The sequence below is a fragment of the Brienomyrus brachyistius genome, chromosome 16, assembly GCF_023856365.1.
Source record: "Brienomyrus brachyistius isolate T26 chromosome 16, BBRACH_0.4, whole genome shotgun sequence".
In the NCBI taxonomy this organism is placed as follows: domain Eukaryota; kingdom Metazoa; phylum Chordata; class Actinopteri; order Osteoglossiformes; family Mormyridae; genus Brienomyrus; species Brienomyrus brachyistius.
This window is the reverse complement of record NC_064548.1, coordinates 19166564-19184391: the sequence shown is the minus strand read 5'-3', so window position 1 is coordinate 19184391 and position 17828 is coordinate 19166564. Positions and strand designations below refer to the sequence as shown.

The window sequence follows — 17828 nt, the reverse complement described above, 5'->3', positions numbered from 1 at the left end:
ATAATCAGTGACATGACATTCTTGCATTACTGCTTATTAAACATATATTTAAAACATAAAAAAATGTAAACGTGTTTCAGTATTTTATTTAGATTCTCTATGTCTCTGCTTAGTGTAAAAAAATTATTTTTGGCCAGATAAGAGCTTCGGTATTTTAATCTATGCAAAACATTAATTAAATTGAAAATTAAAATAAATCGGGCAAGTCAGGAAGTAATCAAGTCACCTGTATGTTTCCCGACAGCAGGTTGTAAATAAAGGCCTGGATTTGACGTGATTTGGTAAACCTCTATACGAATAGATGTTCGGTAAATAATGCAGCCAAAACTGTGTATTTACACGTTCATTCATTGCTTTTAAATGCGCTATTTGGCACTTTGAGGATGCCAACAGCCAAAAGGCATGATTGATCAGTCAGCTGTTCCCTTTACATATACACAGAGGAACAGCAGTGATCAGGGCCGACGTCAGCACTTGAAGGCTTCAGCTCGGCGGGCGGTCGAACGCGATCCGTCACCCTTGCCTTGTCGTCGCCCTTGTTTCTGCAGGAGGACGCATTCATACCTAATATCTTCACAGGCTTATTTGTCGTGAATGAAATCTCTTTTTTTATTATATATGTAAAATTAGTATTTCTGTGCCTGATCAATAACAAAACAAACAACAGTATTTCAATATTTCTTTCTGGTTATTCTAGTTAATTACATTTAATAAAATATCATATCATGTGTCAGACAGCTTGTGAAATAAATTGCCATATTTCAATCAAACCGAAAAGCTATTTGAGGAGTAAATGTAGGTCTGTTTCTAATTTCCCAGCGAATTCCCAAACCTACTAAAACGGACTCTAGACACTGAAGCAGCATTCAGATATTTCAGATGCGTGTAATACAAGCATTTTACAGAAGGCGTTTTTAATTGTGTTTTGTTTTTCAGGATCTCCAGGAAGTCATCATTGAACGTTTAAGTAACGGAATCGTATGATGTGTCATTCTGGGTAACCTGAAATGTCCTGTAGTGATTTTCGCGCGCTTATTGTGCGAATATAAAACATTTATTGCCTGCGATTATTTTTATATTTCATCCTAGCGAATAATTATTACAGCTATTTAAAATTCGATTCTTCTTTTTTTTTCATTTCATTTTGATGACGCATGTTCTCTGTTATTCAATTAATTCAGGGTCAATTCTGGGTGATATTGGTTCGATGTTGCCTGTGTTGTGTCATACATAGAAATGCATTTATACTTTCGTGAAAACCGAACAGATGTAATACTCCGGTGTTTTTACATTCGTGTAATTCTTAAGATCACATCATACATGCATGCATCCATCCACCTCCTAAACGCTTATCCTGCTGGCGGGTGTGAGGGGTCTGGAGCCCAGCCCAGGCAGCTTATGACACAAAGCCTGCGTTTGCCCTGGATGGAACACCACTTTATTTCAATATCTCCCCTTTTATCCACTACGAAAATGCTGTAATTTGAATGTTTTCTAACCAAGACATTTTCTTCTGCCGCTTCTTAATTAAAATACTTTTAATTAAGACTTGAGCATAATGATTACATGGAAGGAATTGTCATGAATGCTAACCCTAGATAGATGATTATACAGATTACACTCAATTCCCCAGTGAACAACAAATCACTTCCTGAAGATTAGCCAGTTTTATTGTATTACCTTTCCACGTTATGTATATAGGCTTAGATGTAATTATTTGCAGTATTTTAGTTTAACAAAACAGACAGAAGTCATAGATTGCTTGGTGTGCAGGCAAACCTCTGCACAGTTATGAATGGCTTTAATAATCATTTTGTTTTCCTCTGTCTGTATTTCAGTGGTTTGCAAACTGTTATGACAGGTGTTACAGCCGAACCAATAAGGTAACAGGCCAAATTAACAGTTTCGACCAATACAAGTTATTGTTCATCTTTGTATATTTAAATTTTTCGCTGTTTCCTTTTCCGTTAGGTGGCATTATTGAAATTCACAAAATTAGCCCGAGGAGTAAATCAGGCTTCTCTTGTATGCTGTCAGAAAAAGTTTGTTTCCCAAGGTACAAACAGCATTAATGTCCCCCAAATGCTACAAAAAAAGTTCCATTTCTGTACCTTAAAAGGTACATTTACCTACAGCAAGGGTACAGATGGCAGACCTTTGAGGGTACAGCCCAAGTGACAAGTAATTGTACCCTCGAAGGTACAAATTGGTACTTTATTTCTGACAGTGTGGAGGAACATTGTATGGTATGGATGAAATACTGTAGCCTGTAGAACACTGTCCAGCAGATCTATCGGAAATTGCTCTTTTTGCAAGTCAACTATTTGTTTTTTAAACTTGCAGCTGATGTGTCTGAAAAATACTGTTTAAAAAAATACACTACAGAATTTGATCTTCTTGAATCTTGCGCATTTCTTGTAGTTTTCCATTCACATGGAAATAGTAGACAGGATGTATATTCACTCCGAAATGTAATGGTTTTTGTATAGAAGTCATCTGGGTTTGGCAAATTGAGATTACCAAATGCTATTAAATATTGTTTTCAAAAATAAAACAAATTATTACATTTTAAATTCAAAATCCACATCTTGCATGCAAAATATGATAAAAAAAAATTATGCGCAAATCTAAAACTTTCATATCCCAGGTAAAGTTATGGGTAGGTTTACTATTGCGGGTAAATCGAGATTCTAGTAAATTCTGCCTAATTCGTTGAATTAGCGGAGGTTCTTGCTTAAGGTCTTTATCTCCAAAAATACAGTGTGTCATTGATATAATATTGTGCTTTATTTAGGGCACCGTTAATCTAAAGGAGATCGAGGAGCCGAGATTTAGTCTTAGCACAAAGGACTAGTATGCCTTAGTCAAAAAGAACATAAAAATATATTATTTAAACATCCGGCATGTCTGGTATATGAAGGAAAATAACGTTTACAACGTTCAGTGTTCAGTCAACTGGACCTGCGGACACGAGCGTTCATATTTAATCCCAGTAGGGGGAACTGTTGTTACCCACGCGAAGTTAAAAATTTTAATTTTGTCCCAAAAAGGTGAAGAAGTCACGCCTTAAATCACGTTCCCTCAAGACGTCCGCACGTGATTTGTTTCCTTATTTTAGTTTAAGTCTGTGTGTGGCAAATGGTGTATGTCGAATGATTTAGTTTTTGTATACTATTCTGAAAGTTTTGATCGAAAGTTTAATTTGTTTCATAATATAACAATTGTGTTATGTTGACGAGAGTATTTAATAATTAAATATACAATTGAACGTATTGAGACGTATAGAGGACTAAACACACGCCATACCTTCACCTGTAATCAATATGTATGATTGTCTCAAGATTTGTTATTACTGTTTGAAATATTTTGTGTTATGCGTAGCATCAGAGAAACCTGTTCCTTTTATTCACAATTTCGGAAGTTTTGCAGGCATGTCTCTAAACTATAATAAATTACTTTTTTCAAAATTTCTAAGTTCTAAGTATTTTATCTGAATACACCACGCACGAGGAAGCTCCAAGCGCAAATAATTCAAATTAAGATTTTTTAAGGAGGCAAATATGCAACCAGTCAAAAGATCTTGCAGTCCATCAACGTTAACATTAATATAGATTTTCAGCGGTAATGATAAATAAGTCTTGATATGCTTGCTTAGTAATTGATTTAATGAAGATCTCATGAAAGCTTTAAAAGTGGGCATAGGTCAGACGAGTGGTACCCCGGAGAGGCCATTGTCTAACGTTAGAGTAAAACCGTCTCGTCTGAAAGACATCGGGGCTAATAGGTGAAATCGCAGCTGCTGGAACTGGAGTCCTGCAACATCAACAAGTTGTCCTTGAAATTCGCCAAAAAAAAAAAAAAAAAAAAACGAACCTTCCACACACTTACAGCAAGACATCAACGACACTTAATGATCGATTTTTACACAGATTAGTCTTTCGGTAAATTAAACGGTGATATTTCTTCCTATTAGAAATCCAGAAATAGAATATCACTATTATTTATGACCTAATGATGACGATTATTATTATTATTGTTGTTGTTCTTGTTGTTATCTTCTGTAGGCTAAACGTAATTATCAACTTTTTAAATACTTTTAATAAATAAATACTACACATTGTCCTTCTCATTTGAAAATAACATATGGGCCTCACGTTATAGAAATATTCATATCGATCATCAATATTTTATTCTTATTTATGTCTGTTATAATGCCTCAAAACATCGGTTTATACGGGCTTTTGTTCTTCATATCAGCCCAGAATGATTTGCTCAGATTTGTTTAATATAATATTTAAGTGCTTAACTGAGCCTTTCATTCAAACGATTTATAAATTTTACCTGTTTAAGTAGTTTGATCATTAAGCATCTTGTTCAAAGAGACAATTACAGCGTCGGTCCCCTGCGCTTAATCACAATGCAAGACTTAGGTTTCTCTTAGATTTGTTCGATTTTTCACGAATGTATCATCGCAAAAGCATAAGCGCAAATGCAAGGAACACTTGAAATGAAAAAAATATTTATTTTTGTAGAACATGTCTTGTAGGTAGAAGTTTTAAAGTAATTTACTCAAGAAATAGCAAATTGGTCTAACAACGAAAAGGTCGTGGGTTCAAATCCCAGGCAGTAAGCATCAGAAAAAAAATGCAGCCCTTCCTTTTGTGGTCAGTCGGTTTTCATAAAGCCACCAGATTCATTTGGGTTTTTTTTTAAAGCGAACATGTGAAAGCGAGTTGGTGGTACAGCTTGAATTATAATGCCGTTGCGTGTTATGATTGCTTCAAGAAAGCAGTAAATGGCTATACATACTAGTTTGTTAACTTTCAGGGAATTTTTAAACTGAAAAGCATCGGCTAAATGTACGTGAGTACATCATCTAATCATTTGATTTGTAGAACTACGTGAGATTTGGTTGAGAGCAACTTGCAAGAATGGCTTTCCGAATTGACAGCTTTTCTTAGGGTAATCAGACTACTCGAAGCATATTACCACATAAAGAAGAAAATGGAAGAGGACGAACGGTGTTTTTACTGCGACTTTTGCTTTGTTCTGTATGGAGAGGCGTCTGCAAGTCTGACATACAAAGTTACTGATTAAAGTAGTCGATGTAACCGATTTCTACGGGTATCTGAATAAAGGAGAACAAATCGTCAACAAAGGAGAGTACTTTCACTTCGCCAGCGTCGTTAGGACAACCCAGAAGTATTCCGCAGATAATAAGTTCCACTTCAAAGCGTTTCTCATTCAACGGTGACTGTTTCACTCTTTTATTAATTCCCTCCTTTTAACTCAGATGAATCATCTGTTTGGTTATTTTTCATCCTGTTTATTTTTCGCCATTCAAGGAGTGCTTGTGTTAAATATAGAACCATTGTTTCATCGTTCCAAATAGAAATTTATGGACAAAAGACTGGGATCACAACACCAGTTGGTCCACATCAAATTTAATTATGTACATACAGAAAAACTGAGTACGGGAGCCAAAATATGTTAATGTCAAGATTTACTTAGCTATCGCATGAAACTAAGACTCTGTAAAAGAGCGAAAAGTGAATATTACTTTTGACCCTTTCTCTTTTAAAAATGTTTATATTTTATGGATTACGAAGGAATCACCTTTCATTTCTAAGACAAATACGTTTTTTAAATTATTTGGATTCCTCGAACGATTTTTTTCTTGTAAACTGCCAAAGGAAAAGATAGCGAAGCAGTAATTAAGGTTTTTTTTCTTGAAATATTTGGCGCCAAACCTTAAAAGCTGCTGCATTCTAATTTCGTTACCCTCTAATAAATTTTAGCTAGGGGTATAGAAAATATGTTGCATTTTCTTTTCAGTTTTCACAGGTTTTCCCAAAACGTTGTAATTTCGTAAATTTGGTCCTTCCGCTCAAGCAGAGATTATTTGCAAACGAAGCAGGACAGGCTTGTTGCATATGTGCCTGTTAAATAAAAGACTTAGTGTCGTGCCTCTGTGATGTTCTCTAAGAAGGGACTCCATTGGAGTATTACATATTGGCAGTTATCTAAATGTATTAACATTTAATATTGATTTTTTTGTGGATTTTCGTAGGAATGGTTTACTGAAGCAACGCAGCTTCAGAAAAAAACACCTATAGGAAAAACTAAGAAAATAACAAATAACCTGCATTTTTCGAGGAGATAAGATGAGTACTTTTCCCATGGCCTCGGGGGAACAGAGATTAAAGAATCTGTTAACAACAATTATTATTAGCATTAGTTTATACCTACAATTTCTAGAAAAGAACATGCTCCTTTAACATAGACGTAAAAGCGTCATCGTCATCGAAAATAATTTCCATATGATTTTTATCTATGAATAACCATGGCGTATCAAAATGTTACCACCTTCTTGTATGTAAAATATATGGCTGTTAACTGACAGAATAACTCGGATTTATAAGCTCATGCTGTGATCGGACATCGATCAAACCAGTCACCTGTGAAGAGTTACGTAAATAATTACATCAAATGGACAATGTCACGGTTAAATAATTAACCAGTGACATCTGAATCACGTCATTCCTACCACACATCATGCGTACGTCATTCAACACACTCATTATACTTAATGTCTCACAGTCTTAGAAATTATTTCTTTAAGCGGGTTCTTGTGTGCACCATATTAATAATTCATGAATATTTCAATCCTGGATGTGTACATCGCATTATCATTAAAAGAAAAAGGCGCTGGGGTTGGGGGCGAGGGGAGGCGTTGTTTTAAACTGCTCTTGACCTTAACGACTTGACATCTGATATTATTCCTGTTCCAGCATATACACTTGTTGTATCTCTGTTCTGCTTATTATATTTGGCAGCACGGGTAATAGCGCCATTATCAGATTATTGATCTTGGCTCTGAATTTCTGAAGGAATCGTCTTCGCTCCCAATGCAAAGAATATTAGATCCTGCACTGCCCTGACAAACATACCACTCGCTGAGGTTATTAACCTTGGGCGATAGTTTAACTGTATGGCATTTCGTATGGCCAGAAATCGGGGGAAAGGGTTCTCTGGTATAACTGGGCAAGGAACGATAAGCGGCCTTTGTGCTGGAAGCTGGAGATGAAGGAGGAGAAGGCCTGAAGTGAACTTTCATGTGCTTCCTTAGCGAGCTGGGATGCGTGTAGGCCTTGTCGCAGCCCCGTATTTTGCAGAAGTACGGCCTGTCGCTCGTGTGGACGTGGGAGTGTTTCTTTCTGTCACTACTGTTGGCGAATTTCCGGTCGCATCCATCAAATTCGCATTTAAATGGCTTCTCTCCTGAAAATAAGATAAACGTACAAGTATTTAGCAAACAAATCACCTTAATGAGATCCAACAGTAAAGTAAAACCAAAAGAGAAATACTGCAATCGAAACTTCGCCTACATATTTTAACGAGCTGCTTCATATTATGCTGTAGGAATGTCAGGAAAATTGTACATTATTTGCAGTTGTATTTTTCATTTGATTTCCTCTTTATTTTTCATCTTAGATCCTTCTTGTACCGCGGCTGCTCCTTATGACTAAGCCATTCCTTCTTAGTGTGGATCTGATTTGTAAGTTTTTATTCCATAATTAACATGGTAATTAAAATAAAATGATTATACGTTGCGAAGGTGTAATGAGCTTATTCACCCCGAATAAAAAGCCAGGTTAATTTCAAAATGGAAAATAACCGTCATACTTAAAACCATAGGTTGCTCTATGCAAAACTCGTTTATGCGATGCGAACTTAGAAAACAATCCAATTTCTGCAAATAAAATAATTGTATATGCCAAACCGAGATATTTATTTTAAAGTAGTTGGCTCTCATTTTAGTATTTTGGGGACAAACTTTGAAAGCAAAGCAGATCGAATTATATATTTACACGTTAATTAAATATTGCTTGTACTGTATTAGGTGAACACATAAAGGAGATCAGATAAGGATGACTTTCTCTTCACTCTTGGCAAGTAGGCAGCAGGGGTGAAAAACGTGTACATGTTGACGACTTAACTCCCCGAAAGGGGCGCTGCTGTTGTACCTTAGAGAAGGCGATGTACTGTAATACACTCAGGCTAAATCCGTAGCCGTTTACTAATTCCCGGGTCCTAAATCTGGAGCACATTTGTACGAAGAATTTGACCATAATGGTTATAACTGCCATCTTAAGATACTGGATGGTTCACCTGCAGTGCTTTTATAAGGTAAATTGCAATATTTTGATTATATAATATTTTTAAACCGTCAGGCTATGTAGGCTGTCGTAACGCAGCGGACCTCGGAATAATGCAAATATCAACTCGTTATAGGTATTACAGCACAACTACAACTTTGTCATAGGCATATTTATCAACGTTTTACTTAACTTGGGTTTTAATAAAACCCAAGTTTCAAAAGATTAATAAAGCCCACGAAATCGTTATACACACAGATAAACGGCCACATTCGAAAATAAATAGGCTATAACCAAGTTAAAAAGAAAAATATCTGTCCCTCGTATGGAAATACATCTCGGGAATAGTCACGCAGTGCCTTGACAGTTTCAATATTTTCTTAAAATATTTGTTCAGTGTTTTATTACCACCCCATTACACTAACCTGTGTGCGTCCTCTTGTGAATCTTAAGATTTTCCGAACGAGCAAACACTTTTCCGCAACTCGGAAAAGGACAGGGAAAAGGTTTTTCTCCCGTGTGGACTCGGATGTGATTTATCAGTTTATATTTTGCTTTAAAAGGTTTTCCCTTTCGTGCGCATTCCTCCCAGAGACAAACGTGGACGCTCTGTTCGGCTCCCCCGACATGCTCGGCGGTAACATGGTTAACCAGTTCTTGCATATTGCTGAATGTTAGGAAGCAAACTTTCTTCGAACTGCGCTCTTGCTCAGCCCATTTGCAAATTAACTCTTGCTTAACGGGCGGTCTCCTGTACCTCAGAAACGTCCCCGCTTCGTCGTGACTAGTCGAAGCAACGTTGACATTTAAGTTCGTAGAATTACATTTGCGAGGAAAGGACTCACAATGATCTGGCCCGTAATCGAAGTTTTCTGGCCTGTCTTTAAGTCCGACAAGGACTGGATGGCCAACACCATTCTCGTATCCACAGACACCTGTTGGGTGAAGGAACATGCCTTGTTGATCCGGAGAGGAGGCGGAACTTTGTCGGTCACCAAGTGTATGCATGGTAGATTGACAGGTTTCTCTTTTTGATATGTAGTCCCTGCTGGTTTTGTAGTTTGAGTTGGGTTTTGTCACTGTGAAACCAACTGCAGAGCCGAAAAATGTCGTCTGTGATTCGGCGCGCCTGTCGGTGATCTCAGACGGAGTGTTTCTCAGAGAATTTGTTTGTGTCATATGCTCAGCTCCAAATGGGATGTGCGGCAACATTTCAGAGTTGTTGCCCATCTCCACGGGGTGAAGATGGAAATGGTGTGAGTGAAGGTGAATATTCGGAGGAGAGAGGGCTCGAGTTGCAGCCAGATCCGCTAAACTCACCGCCAATTTCTTTTTGCTCAAAGTGGTCTCCATAACTGCACTGCCAGATCCATCCACACTATCTCTTGCTCGTTTTCCCATATACACACAAAGCAATATCAGTAACAACTTATGGACAGAGGTTTATCATCTTTTGTTCTTTCTGCAACTCTGCTTGTTCCTTTCCCCACTCTGTCCTCAAGCGATTGGCAGAACATACAACAGTTGGATGGCACGGTGGGGAATAGAGTTCAGAATTTGGACTGCTGTTATTGGACGAATTTCTATGACTGGCAGTTAAGAGAAGGAAGCGATAGGATGTCTTTCATAGCAGAAACACAGCGGGTATCCGCCCCGTCTTTGTTCTTTCATCATCGCTGTGTATCTGTGTCTGCCTGTGTAATATTTATCCGGATTCGGGGACTGTCACTCGCTGCAAAATAAATAAGCTTATAATAAACGTCTCGTATAGGGCTGCATAACATTCTCCAATGTTTAATGCTCTTTCAGAAAATTAAATGATCATATTTCAAATCACTTTTAAATAATATTCAATGTACACATGTAAATAATTATTAAGTCAGAGAGAAAAAATAATTTAAATTCAATATTTAATATGCAATAAAACACGTCATTATTATTATTATTAATAATTATAATAATGTTACCTGAAATCAAACAATTAAACTATTTAAAGAAACTACTGGACTAGACTTACAGTAGACGATGCAACAATATATGTATAATAATAATAGATTATATATATAATAATAATAATATAATAATAATAATAACACTTTGTTTATTGCGAATTATATACGGAAGTTTAAAATGTGAATTGAAAATAAATTCCACATTCTGATTTGGAGCGTAACTTGTTTTTAGAATTATATTTAGCCTGTATAGATAATAAATATGTAGGCCGACGGTCGTAGAAAGCATTCTTGCTATATTATATTTTAATATATATTTAATATAGTAATATTTTAATATATATTTAAATGTATGTGTATGTATATATATATATATATATATGTACACACACACATATAAGTATAAAGCTGTCTGGCAGTGACAGTGTCCATTCAACTTAAACTACAAGCGTAGGGCTGGTTTCCTGTCTCCACTTTAATGTGCAGTTAGCACAGCTCACTTCAAAGAGAATGTAAACTACAAAACCTTAACTACAACAACAAACAAAAGCAGTGGCTGCAGAAACAGGAAGTTCCAATAACTACTTCGTTATACAAACTCATTACAATCATGTACTTGGTTAAACTGCACGACTGAAATTTTAGATATTTTACCACATCTCGGTTATGTAAGGAAACCACTAATCTACAAAGGTTTGTTTCTGGAAGCACTTTAGGCCTGACGTCTATGCAGTGGGGATACAGTGCAAATGAACTGCCTCAGTCCCCTGTTGAAGTTAGATTAAGGACAGGAGAACAGTTACTGTGCTCTAGAATGCTGCCTGTCATAAACCATGCAGTTCGAAGAGCAATGGGATGTACAGAAAACATCCATGATTCAGTTGCACAAAAACATACTGTAGAATATGCCTTTTATTATTATTTCCCGAACTGTAACTGTAACAGACACGGTGACGTCTGTTACATAGATATAATCTAAAGTTGTTTTACAAATAAAAAGAAAAACACACAGTAACAACATGTAATGTCCTAACTTGCTGAAAAAAATAGTTCTAGGTGAATATTAGGCAGGTATTTTTGTCGGAAAATTAAGAGGAATATGCAGTATTTATTTTCTTTATTCTTACTATTTTTTCCGTTACTGGACCAGAGTCTTGTGATTTACATTTTCTAGTATATCTTTAATGAGTCAGCATACATTTCTTTCACCATGGGTCATACCTCGTGAGTCTGTGATTGTACATTGTTCTGCATCTTCCGTTAACATACGTTTAAATACAGCGTTGGTTGGATAACCTTTTTAAATCTTGCTTACGTGACACTGCAGGTGATCGCAGCACCGAAATTTGTGAATAACGACTGAAATCCAGTTAGTCATGCGTCGTGTTCAAAGTAACTTAATCATATTCTTTGTACCGAATCTGTTATTTTTTCAGATCTAACAAAATACCTGTGGACATGACAATTAGTGTAACCACATTTACCTAACATACTGCATGACACATTTTACCTAAATATATTTTTAGAAAACCTTTATTATTCCTCCGTTTCCTCAACACCGTTATTACCTTTCAAAGTAATTAAAATGCAAATCTTGTATATTTTGTCAACAAATAACACATGCGATTCAATCTAATTCGAAGTAATTAAATTTGAGCATATCGAGTTATCCTTGCGTGCTTCTGTATCTATTATGACAATGAGGAGGACGTGCTGGGGCGGCATTGGGAATTCAAACAAATGATAATATTGTAATTAAGTCTGCAGTAACTGAGCAGTTAAATAGGAGTTGGTCTCCAAACCAAGGGTACAGTGTATTAATTACTTAAACGCGCGATAATTTAATGTTTTTATTATTATTACTGTAAATATCCAATCATCCATCTAACTTCCAACTGCTTATTCTAGACAGAGCTGGGGGGGGGGGGGGGTGGGGGGGAGGGAGCCCATCCCAGGCAGCGTAGGATAGAAGCCGGGGGATGCCAGTCGATCGCAGTGCTGTAAATATTATTACTTGTTCTGACAAAATTACCTAAATAAATCATTAAGTCAATGAAGCAACAAGAACATAGCTCTTCGATAAATACACGATACTATCCACTGTACGCGGATTCAAAAAGCGGGCTCGCTGCTTTATTACGATAAGATAATTAACAAGGTTAGAACATGAAACCGCATTGCATTACAAAACTTTGATGTCGTAGGGTAACGTTTTTATTAAAGGCCTCCATATCGACGAAATATCTTCGATCATGCAGGTACTGGCATACTCGACTGGTTCTCAGAAGATTGCGCCTTATGCATAAAATACCCATGTGAACCTTTTCGTGCGCTTCGTTAATTCTGCAAAGTGATTGCGTATTAATGGTAGGCTATTCTTTATTTTTCAACATATTGAAGGTGCATGCTTTAGCATTCTCATTTAATTAGCTTGGATTTATTTTAATGGGTTATGCAATCTATCAACGAAATTACAATGGAAATATCAGTCTATCATCGACATGACAGTATATAAAGCTAAGCAATCAGATATTATAACGACGATCGTTTTTAAACCTATCAGACGTCTTTTTGGGGGAAAAGCAGGCTGCAGTTTAGAGTGGAAAACTATGAGCAGCCTTTAGTGGTGAAAATGCGGTGCTGCGATTGGAAGAGAGCCTCGGATTGATATTGTTCTGTGGCCAATAGGAGCGCAGTGGGTGAATGACCGGCTTAAGTTTAAGGGGGCGTAAGGGACCGATGTGCCAGTCCACTGATAAAAGCAGATCGTCTGTGATAATCACAGAAAACAGAAAGAAAGCTGCGCACCATTTGGGACGTCGCGCCAAGATGCACCAAAAGGCTTCCCTCTTTATCAGGAAAATCGTTTAAGACTTCACATTCGCCACACTTTCATTAGGCGAATACATCTTTCCATGGGAATTTTCAGTTGCAGGTTATATAGAAAAAGTAGAACTCCAGTTTTATTTTCCATTTGCATTTCGCCGCGCTGAACTTCGCTTGAAATTACCGACGGTGAGATTAACTCTTGTTTATTTTTTTTTCTTTTAACCTGCATTTATAACATATAAAGTTACTTGTCCGTGCATGTAATATTGGTCCTAACAGAAAGGATCGGCTAAGAAGTTATGTTGCTGGACGCTGGTCATCAGTTTCCTGGTTTGGGAGTTGGTACATTTACTAGGCATCACTCCGCGAGCGAAATGCAGGACAGGGATCTGAGTTTAGCACAGAACAGCTTTGTTGATTCTGCACACATGGGTGCGTTTAAATTGAACCACGACCTCTCGCCGGGCCAGAGCTCTGTTTTCACTTCGCAGGCACCGGGTTACGCCGCTGCGGCTCTGGGGTCTCACGCCCATGTTACCTCGTACGCGAGTTCACCCTTCAACTCCACACGGGACTTTCTCTTTCGCAGCCGCGGCTTCGGAGATTCGTCTCCGGCGAGCAGCCAACATGCTATTTTCGGGCCCGCAGCGGGGTCCCTTCATCACCCCCATTCAGACAGTCAAGGCCATATATTGTTTCCTGGGATCCACGATCAGCATGGAGCGCACAGCACCCCGGCTGTATTAAACGGACAAATGCGACTTGGACTACCAGGAGATGTTTTTGGGCGGACTGATCAGTATCACCAGGTGTCCAGTCCGAGGACCGACCCTTATTCCACTGCTCCACTGCACAGTCAGTTTGGCTCCATGAACATGAACATGAGCATGAACATGTCAGCCCATCATCACCCCGGTGCCTTCTTCCGATATATGAGGCAGCAGTGCATCAAACAGGAGCTTATCTGCAAGTGGATTGACCCCGAGCAGCTGAACAGTCCGAAAAAGAGTTGCAATAAAACTTTCAGCACCATGCACGAGCTGGTTACCCACGTCTCGGTCGAGCACGTCGGAGGACCCGAGCAATGCAACCACATCTGTTTTTGGGAAGAGTGTCCCAGAGAGAGCAAACCATTTAAAGCGAAATATAAACTCGTTAATCACATTCGGGTCCATACCGGAGAGAAGCCTTTCCCTTGTCCCTTCCCTGGATGTGGCAAGGTTTTTGCGCGCTCGGAAAACTTAAAGATACACAAGCGGACGCATACAGGTAATTATATGTATTTTTTTTGCAAGTATGCGGGGCGCATCGGCTATGTTATTTATATTAGTTGCTTTGCAACTTGGAGCCGTAGTTGACTGGATATCTTAAACCCAAATAAATGCGCGTTATATGTATTCGTCCATCGCTGATACTCGACGCCAGTTAGATTCACCTTTGGATTTAGTGGAGAAACCTATAATTAATTTTAAACTTTGGTTCATAATCATAAAACGGGTCAGACCAGCACAATCCAGGCGATACAATTAGAATATACCTGTTTCATACAGGTCAGTCGACACCTGAATTTATGTGCATAACTGACTAGTCACAATCACAATGGAAATTGATGGACAAGTACTTATGGCAAGAATGTGCGGGTAGGACTGGGATATTTCGTTTTCTTTTAGTCGCACGGCTTTTTTTTTAGAAATTAAGAAAGGTACAAAAATGGATGGATGGTTGGATGAATTAATCTCCTTTTATCGGAAAAGACCCCTTGAATTTAATTAATGTAATTAACAGTGATAGACTACTACTTAACACTAGAAATATTACACGGTAAATATTTGGTAATTTACTTGGCGATTTAGTTCTGTTTTGTTAATTATTTTTACTGTCATTCCGATTTTATTGTTTAAATTGCACGTTAAAATAGTTTAAAATCTGTTTACACGTGTAATTTTCGAAATTCAACAAGTGCCTTGCATTAAAAGATAAATTAAATAACTAAATTAATTAGGCCCACGAAATATGCTAACCTTAGTAGGCTTGGAGAATTTTTTCCCAGTCAAAAAAAAATTGTTTTCAATAACCTGCTATAAATGATTTATTCACCGATATGGAGCAATTTAGGACCTGCTAACGCATCCCTTTTCTCCTATCTGTAGGCGAGAAACCATTTCAGTGCGAGTTTGAGGGCTGCGACAGGCGTTTCGCAAATAGCAGCGACCGGAAGAAGCACATGCACGTGCACACGTCGGACAAGCCGTATCTTTGCAAAATGTGTGATAAATCGTACACTCACCCCAGCTCCCTGAGAAAGCACATGAAGGTAGGCAAAACATGCAAATGTCAAATGTATATATATTTCAGTGTCTTTTCTTTGACTTCTTCTTGCTTTACACATCAAAAACAAATACAGTTGATCCACAACAATGGGTTTTATTTTTCCTCTGCGCTATTTTCAGGTCCACGAAAACTCTTCAGCCTCTGACTCCTCGCCTGCAGCCAGCTCTGGCTATGAGTCATCGACACCCCCTGGCTTGGTCTCCCCATCCACCGAAACCCAAAGCAACAACACTTTGTCGCCTGCATCCACGGCTCACAATAACGCCGGCCACAACACCCTGTCGTCAAATTTCAGTGAATGGTACGTTTAGGTCTGAGATGCAAAACCCAGAACTAAATAACACAAAATAACCACGTGTATAATAAGCGTATATAAAGATATGTACACCCAATGGGCGTGGCAATGCGATAAAAGTCACTCTGATGGACTTGTTGCTACAGCAGTCAAATGAAGAAGCATATTTATTCATCGTTTTGTAAATAAGAGTCTGTGATTTCTCGTTCTCCACTTCATGGCAGTGATAAACCTCGTTCACATTTGTATGAATGTTCCTTCAACGGTAGCTATTCATATGAACTTTTAGTGCAAATATACGAGATCTTTTCTATTCAGACATTTTCAGTTACACTAACATCTAACATAAACTAGTACTTGATTTCAGCTATACAACTTTAAACTGGATTTTCAGTGCCAAAGTTAACATTTAACTGTTAATGTGAATGTATATTTAATTTGCCGGGTTTACCTTGTGATGTTTTGTGCTTTAAGAGTTTGAATATAATATCTGGAAGATTTTGAGAAAGATATACGTTGTATTGTAACGTGTTGTTACATTTTCTGGAGTCACGCTTTTTCTTTTGTAAATATCAACTGCCATATTTATCAGTTTGTAATTAAATTATGGTATTTACTTGATACAGATTAAACGATATTTATATAAAAAGTTTCTTTATGACTGAAATGTACAATTATGAGCAAAACACACACTGATGTTTTATGTTTTGTTAGTCTGAGATGTGTTTTCTCCATTCTCGTGATACGTTTTAAGAATTTAATTGTATACAGAGATATAATAAAACGTGTTGCAAGTGGTCGGTTATTTTTGCATTTATCATTTATTTGTTATCTCCGCGTAACATGTTAAACCAGTCAGTAGCTCGTATTTCAAAACCAAATTGCACATAATTACATTCATTCTACGTAAAATGTTAAGGTTCGCAGGCAACGATTCATTTTGGAAGAAAAAACATAATTCCTGTTTGCATAAAATACATATACTGTATATCCTTGTTAATTCGGAAACAATCGATATGCAGTATATGTTAGATTCCGCAAATACAGGCTGACTGTCGAATACTTTGTTATGTAGTAAGTGCTGGTACATTAGTGACGGTATAATGTTTTTCTTAACCTGCAGTCAAGCTCGAGTTTGCGACCGTAATATTTGTTAAAAAATATACGTATCTATGAATTGAAAGTGCGATCGAAGTTGGGTAGCCGAAGGAGAACTTTTTGAAGGGTGCAGTTTTCTCCGGCCCGCTGCATCTGGTTTTCCAGCGGCTGTCGATAAACTTGAACTTGACATCGTGGTATGAGTTTGTCCGCAGTGTGGTGGACTGCAAAAGGTGTCTATGTGGTCAGATGCTGTATTTATTTATTTATTTATGTACTGTTATGGTTTTTTAGATGCCAGCATGCATTGTTTCTGTGAACATAAGCAAGTTGTTAAGAGAAACTATCCACATTTGCAGGAGCAGTTTTTTCTTTCTGCTTACACCGTCTGAGTACGTTTAGCAGAGCCTCGTAAAAATGTCTGGTAATATTACATTATAACTCATCAAATGTGCTTGTGTCCAAAAAAGGGGGCACTTTCAAGCCTCGCTGTATTTGGTTCATTTGCTTCTCATTAAAGTGCACGATATTCGCCCTGCCGTGAAAGGTAAATTATTTGTGCTGTGTAAATTTCACTAGTGTGCAAAACAGGTTATGAAACGTCGCCCATCCGCTGTAAAGCGTAGTAATTGTGTTTAGTGCAGTGACGTATTAATAGAGGAAATGCCTTATAACACAGAATGCAGGTTGTGTGTGTGTGTGTGTGTGTGTGTGTGTGTGTGAGCGTGTATGAATTTTTCTCTGGCATATTTCTCTAGCTTCTTAAAGCAATATTGGGCGCAGCACCAAGGTGCCTGTAGACAAACCGTAATTCAATGTATTAAAATAACTCATAATTTTTCCATGCAAAAATTGAGACTTAGCTTTTAATTTCGTAGGTTTTGATTGAATCACGTGTTAACTATTACATTATTAATTATATAAACTGAGTTGTGGGCTCTTAGATAAAATTGATTTTTACTTCATATGACAACGCAATATCCTTATTGTGACGTTTTAATTCAGTCTTTTTGAACGTGAATTACCTTTTTTTCTGCGACGCTGGTAACATTGTGAAATTTACTCAACGAAAAATATAAGCCTATGTGTAAATTCAAATTAGGGATCCCATGTTTTACCTGTGGTGTAAAATTAAGCATTCTGCGTTGGGGGGTAATTGAGAGC

The 17828-nt window shown here is 37.5% G+C and overlaps 2 protein-coding genes across 2 annotated transcripts; one reads left to right on the top strand and one right to left on the bottom strand.

Moving 5' to 3' along the window:
- Positions 1 to 4502: 4502 nt before the first annotated feature.
- Positions 4503 to 12379, bottom strand: LOC125710356 (zinc finger protein ZIC 5-like). The gene is made up of 4 exons (XM_048979952.1): positions 12374 to 12379; positions 9480 to 9537; positions 8585 to 9094; positions 4503 to 7281 (listed from the first exon to the last, which is right to left on the bottom strand). The coding sequence occupies exons 1-4, from the start codon at positions 12377 to 12379 to the stop codon at positions 6857 to 6859; spliced, it is 999 nt and encodes a 332-aa protein (XP_048835909.1). The 3' UTR covers positions 4503 to 6856.
- Positions 12121 to 16371, top strand: LOC125709523 (zinc finger protein ZIC 2-like). Its single transcript, XM_048978081.1, has 3 exons — positions 12121 to 14209; positions 15091 to 15254; positions 15391 to 16371. The coding sequence occupies exons 1-3, from the start codon at positions 13240 to 13242 to the stop codon at positions 15580 to 15582; spliced, it is 1326 nt and encodes a 441-aa protein (XP_048834038.1). The 5' UTR covers positions 12121 to 13239; the 3' UTR covers positions 15583 to 16371.
- Positions 16372 to 17828: the final 1457 nt, after the last annotated feature.

What these genes read in the sequence shown, in the direction of transcription:
- LOC125710356 (XM_048979952.1), bottom strand. An exon ending in TGAGCAAAAAGAAATTGGCG is followed by an intron (nt 9,095 to 9,479) that starts GTGAGTTTAGCG and finishes TTCACCCAACAG; the next exon opens with GTGTCTGTGGATACGAGAAT. An exon ending in TCACAAGAGGACGCACACAG is followed by an intron (nt 7,282 to 8,584) that starts GTTAGTGTAATG and finishes TCTTATTTTCAG; the next exon opens with GAGAGAAGCCATTTAAATGC.
- LOC125709523 (XM_048978081.1), top strand. Translation starts at nt 13,240, where the DNA reads ATGTTGCTGGACGCTGGTCATCAGTTTCCTGGTTTGGGAGTTGGTACA. An exon ending in ACACAAGCGGACGCATACAG is followed by an intron (nt 14,210 to 15,090) that starts GTAATTATATGT and finishes TCCTATCTGTAG; the next exon opens with GCGAGAAACCATTTCAGTGC. An exon ending in CCCTGAGAAAGCACATGAAG is followed by an intron (nt 15,255 to 15,390) that starts GTAGGCAAAACA and finishes CGCTATTTTCAG; the next exon opens with GTCCACGAAAACTCTTCAGC.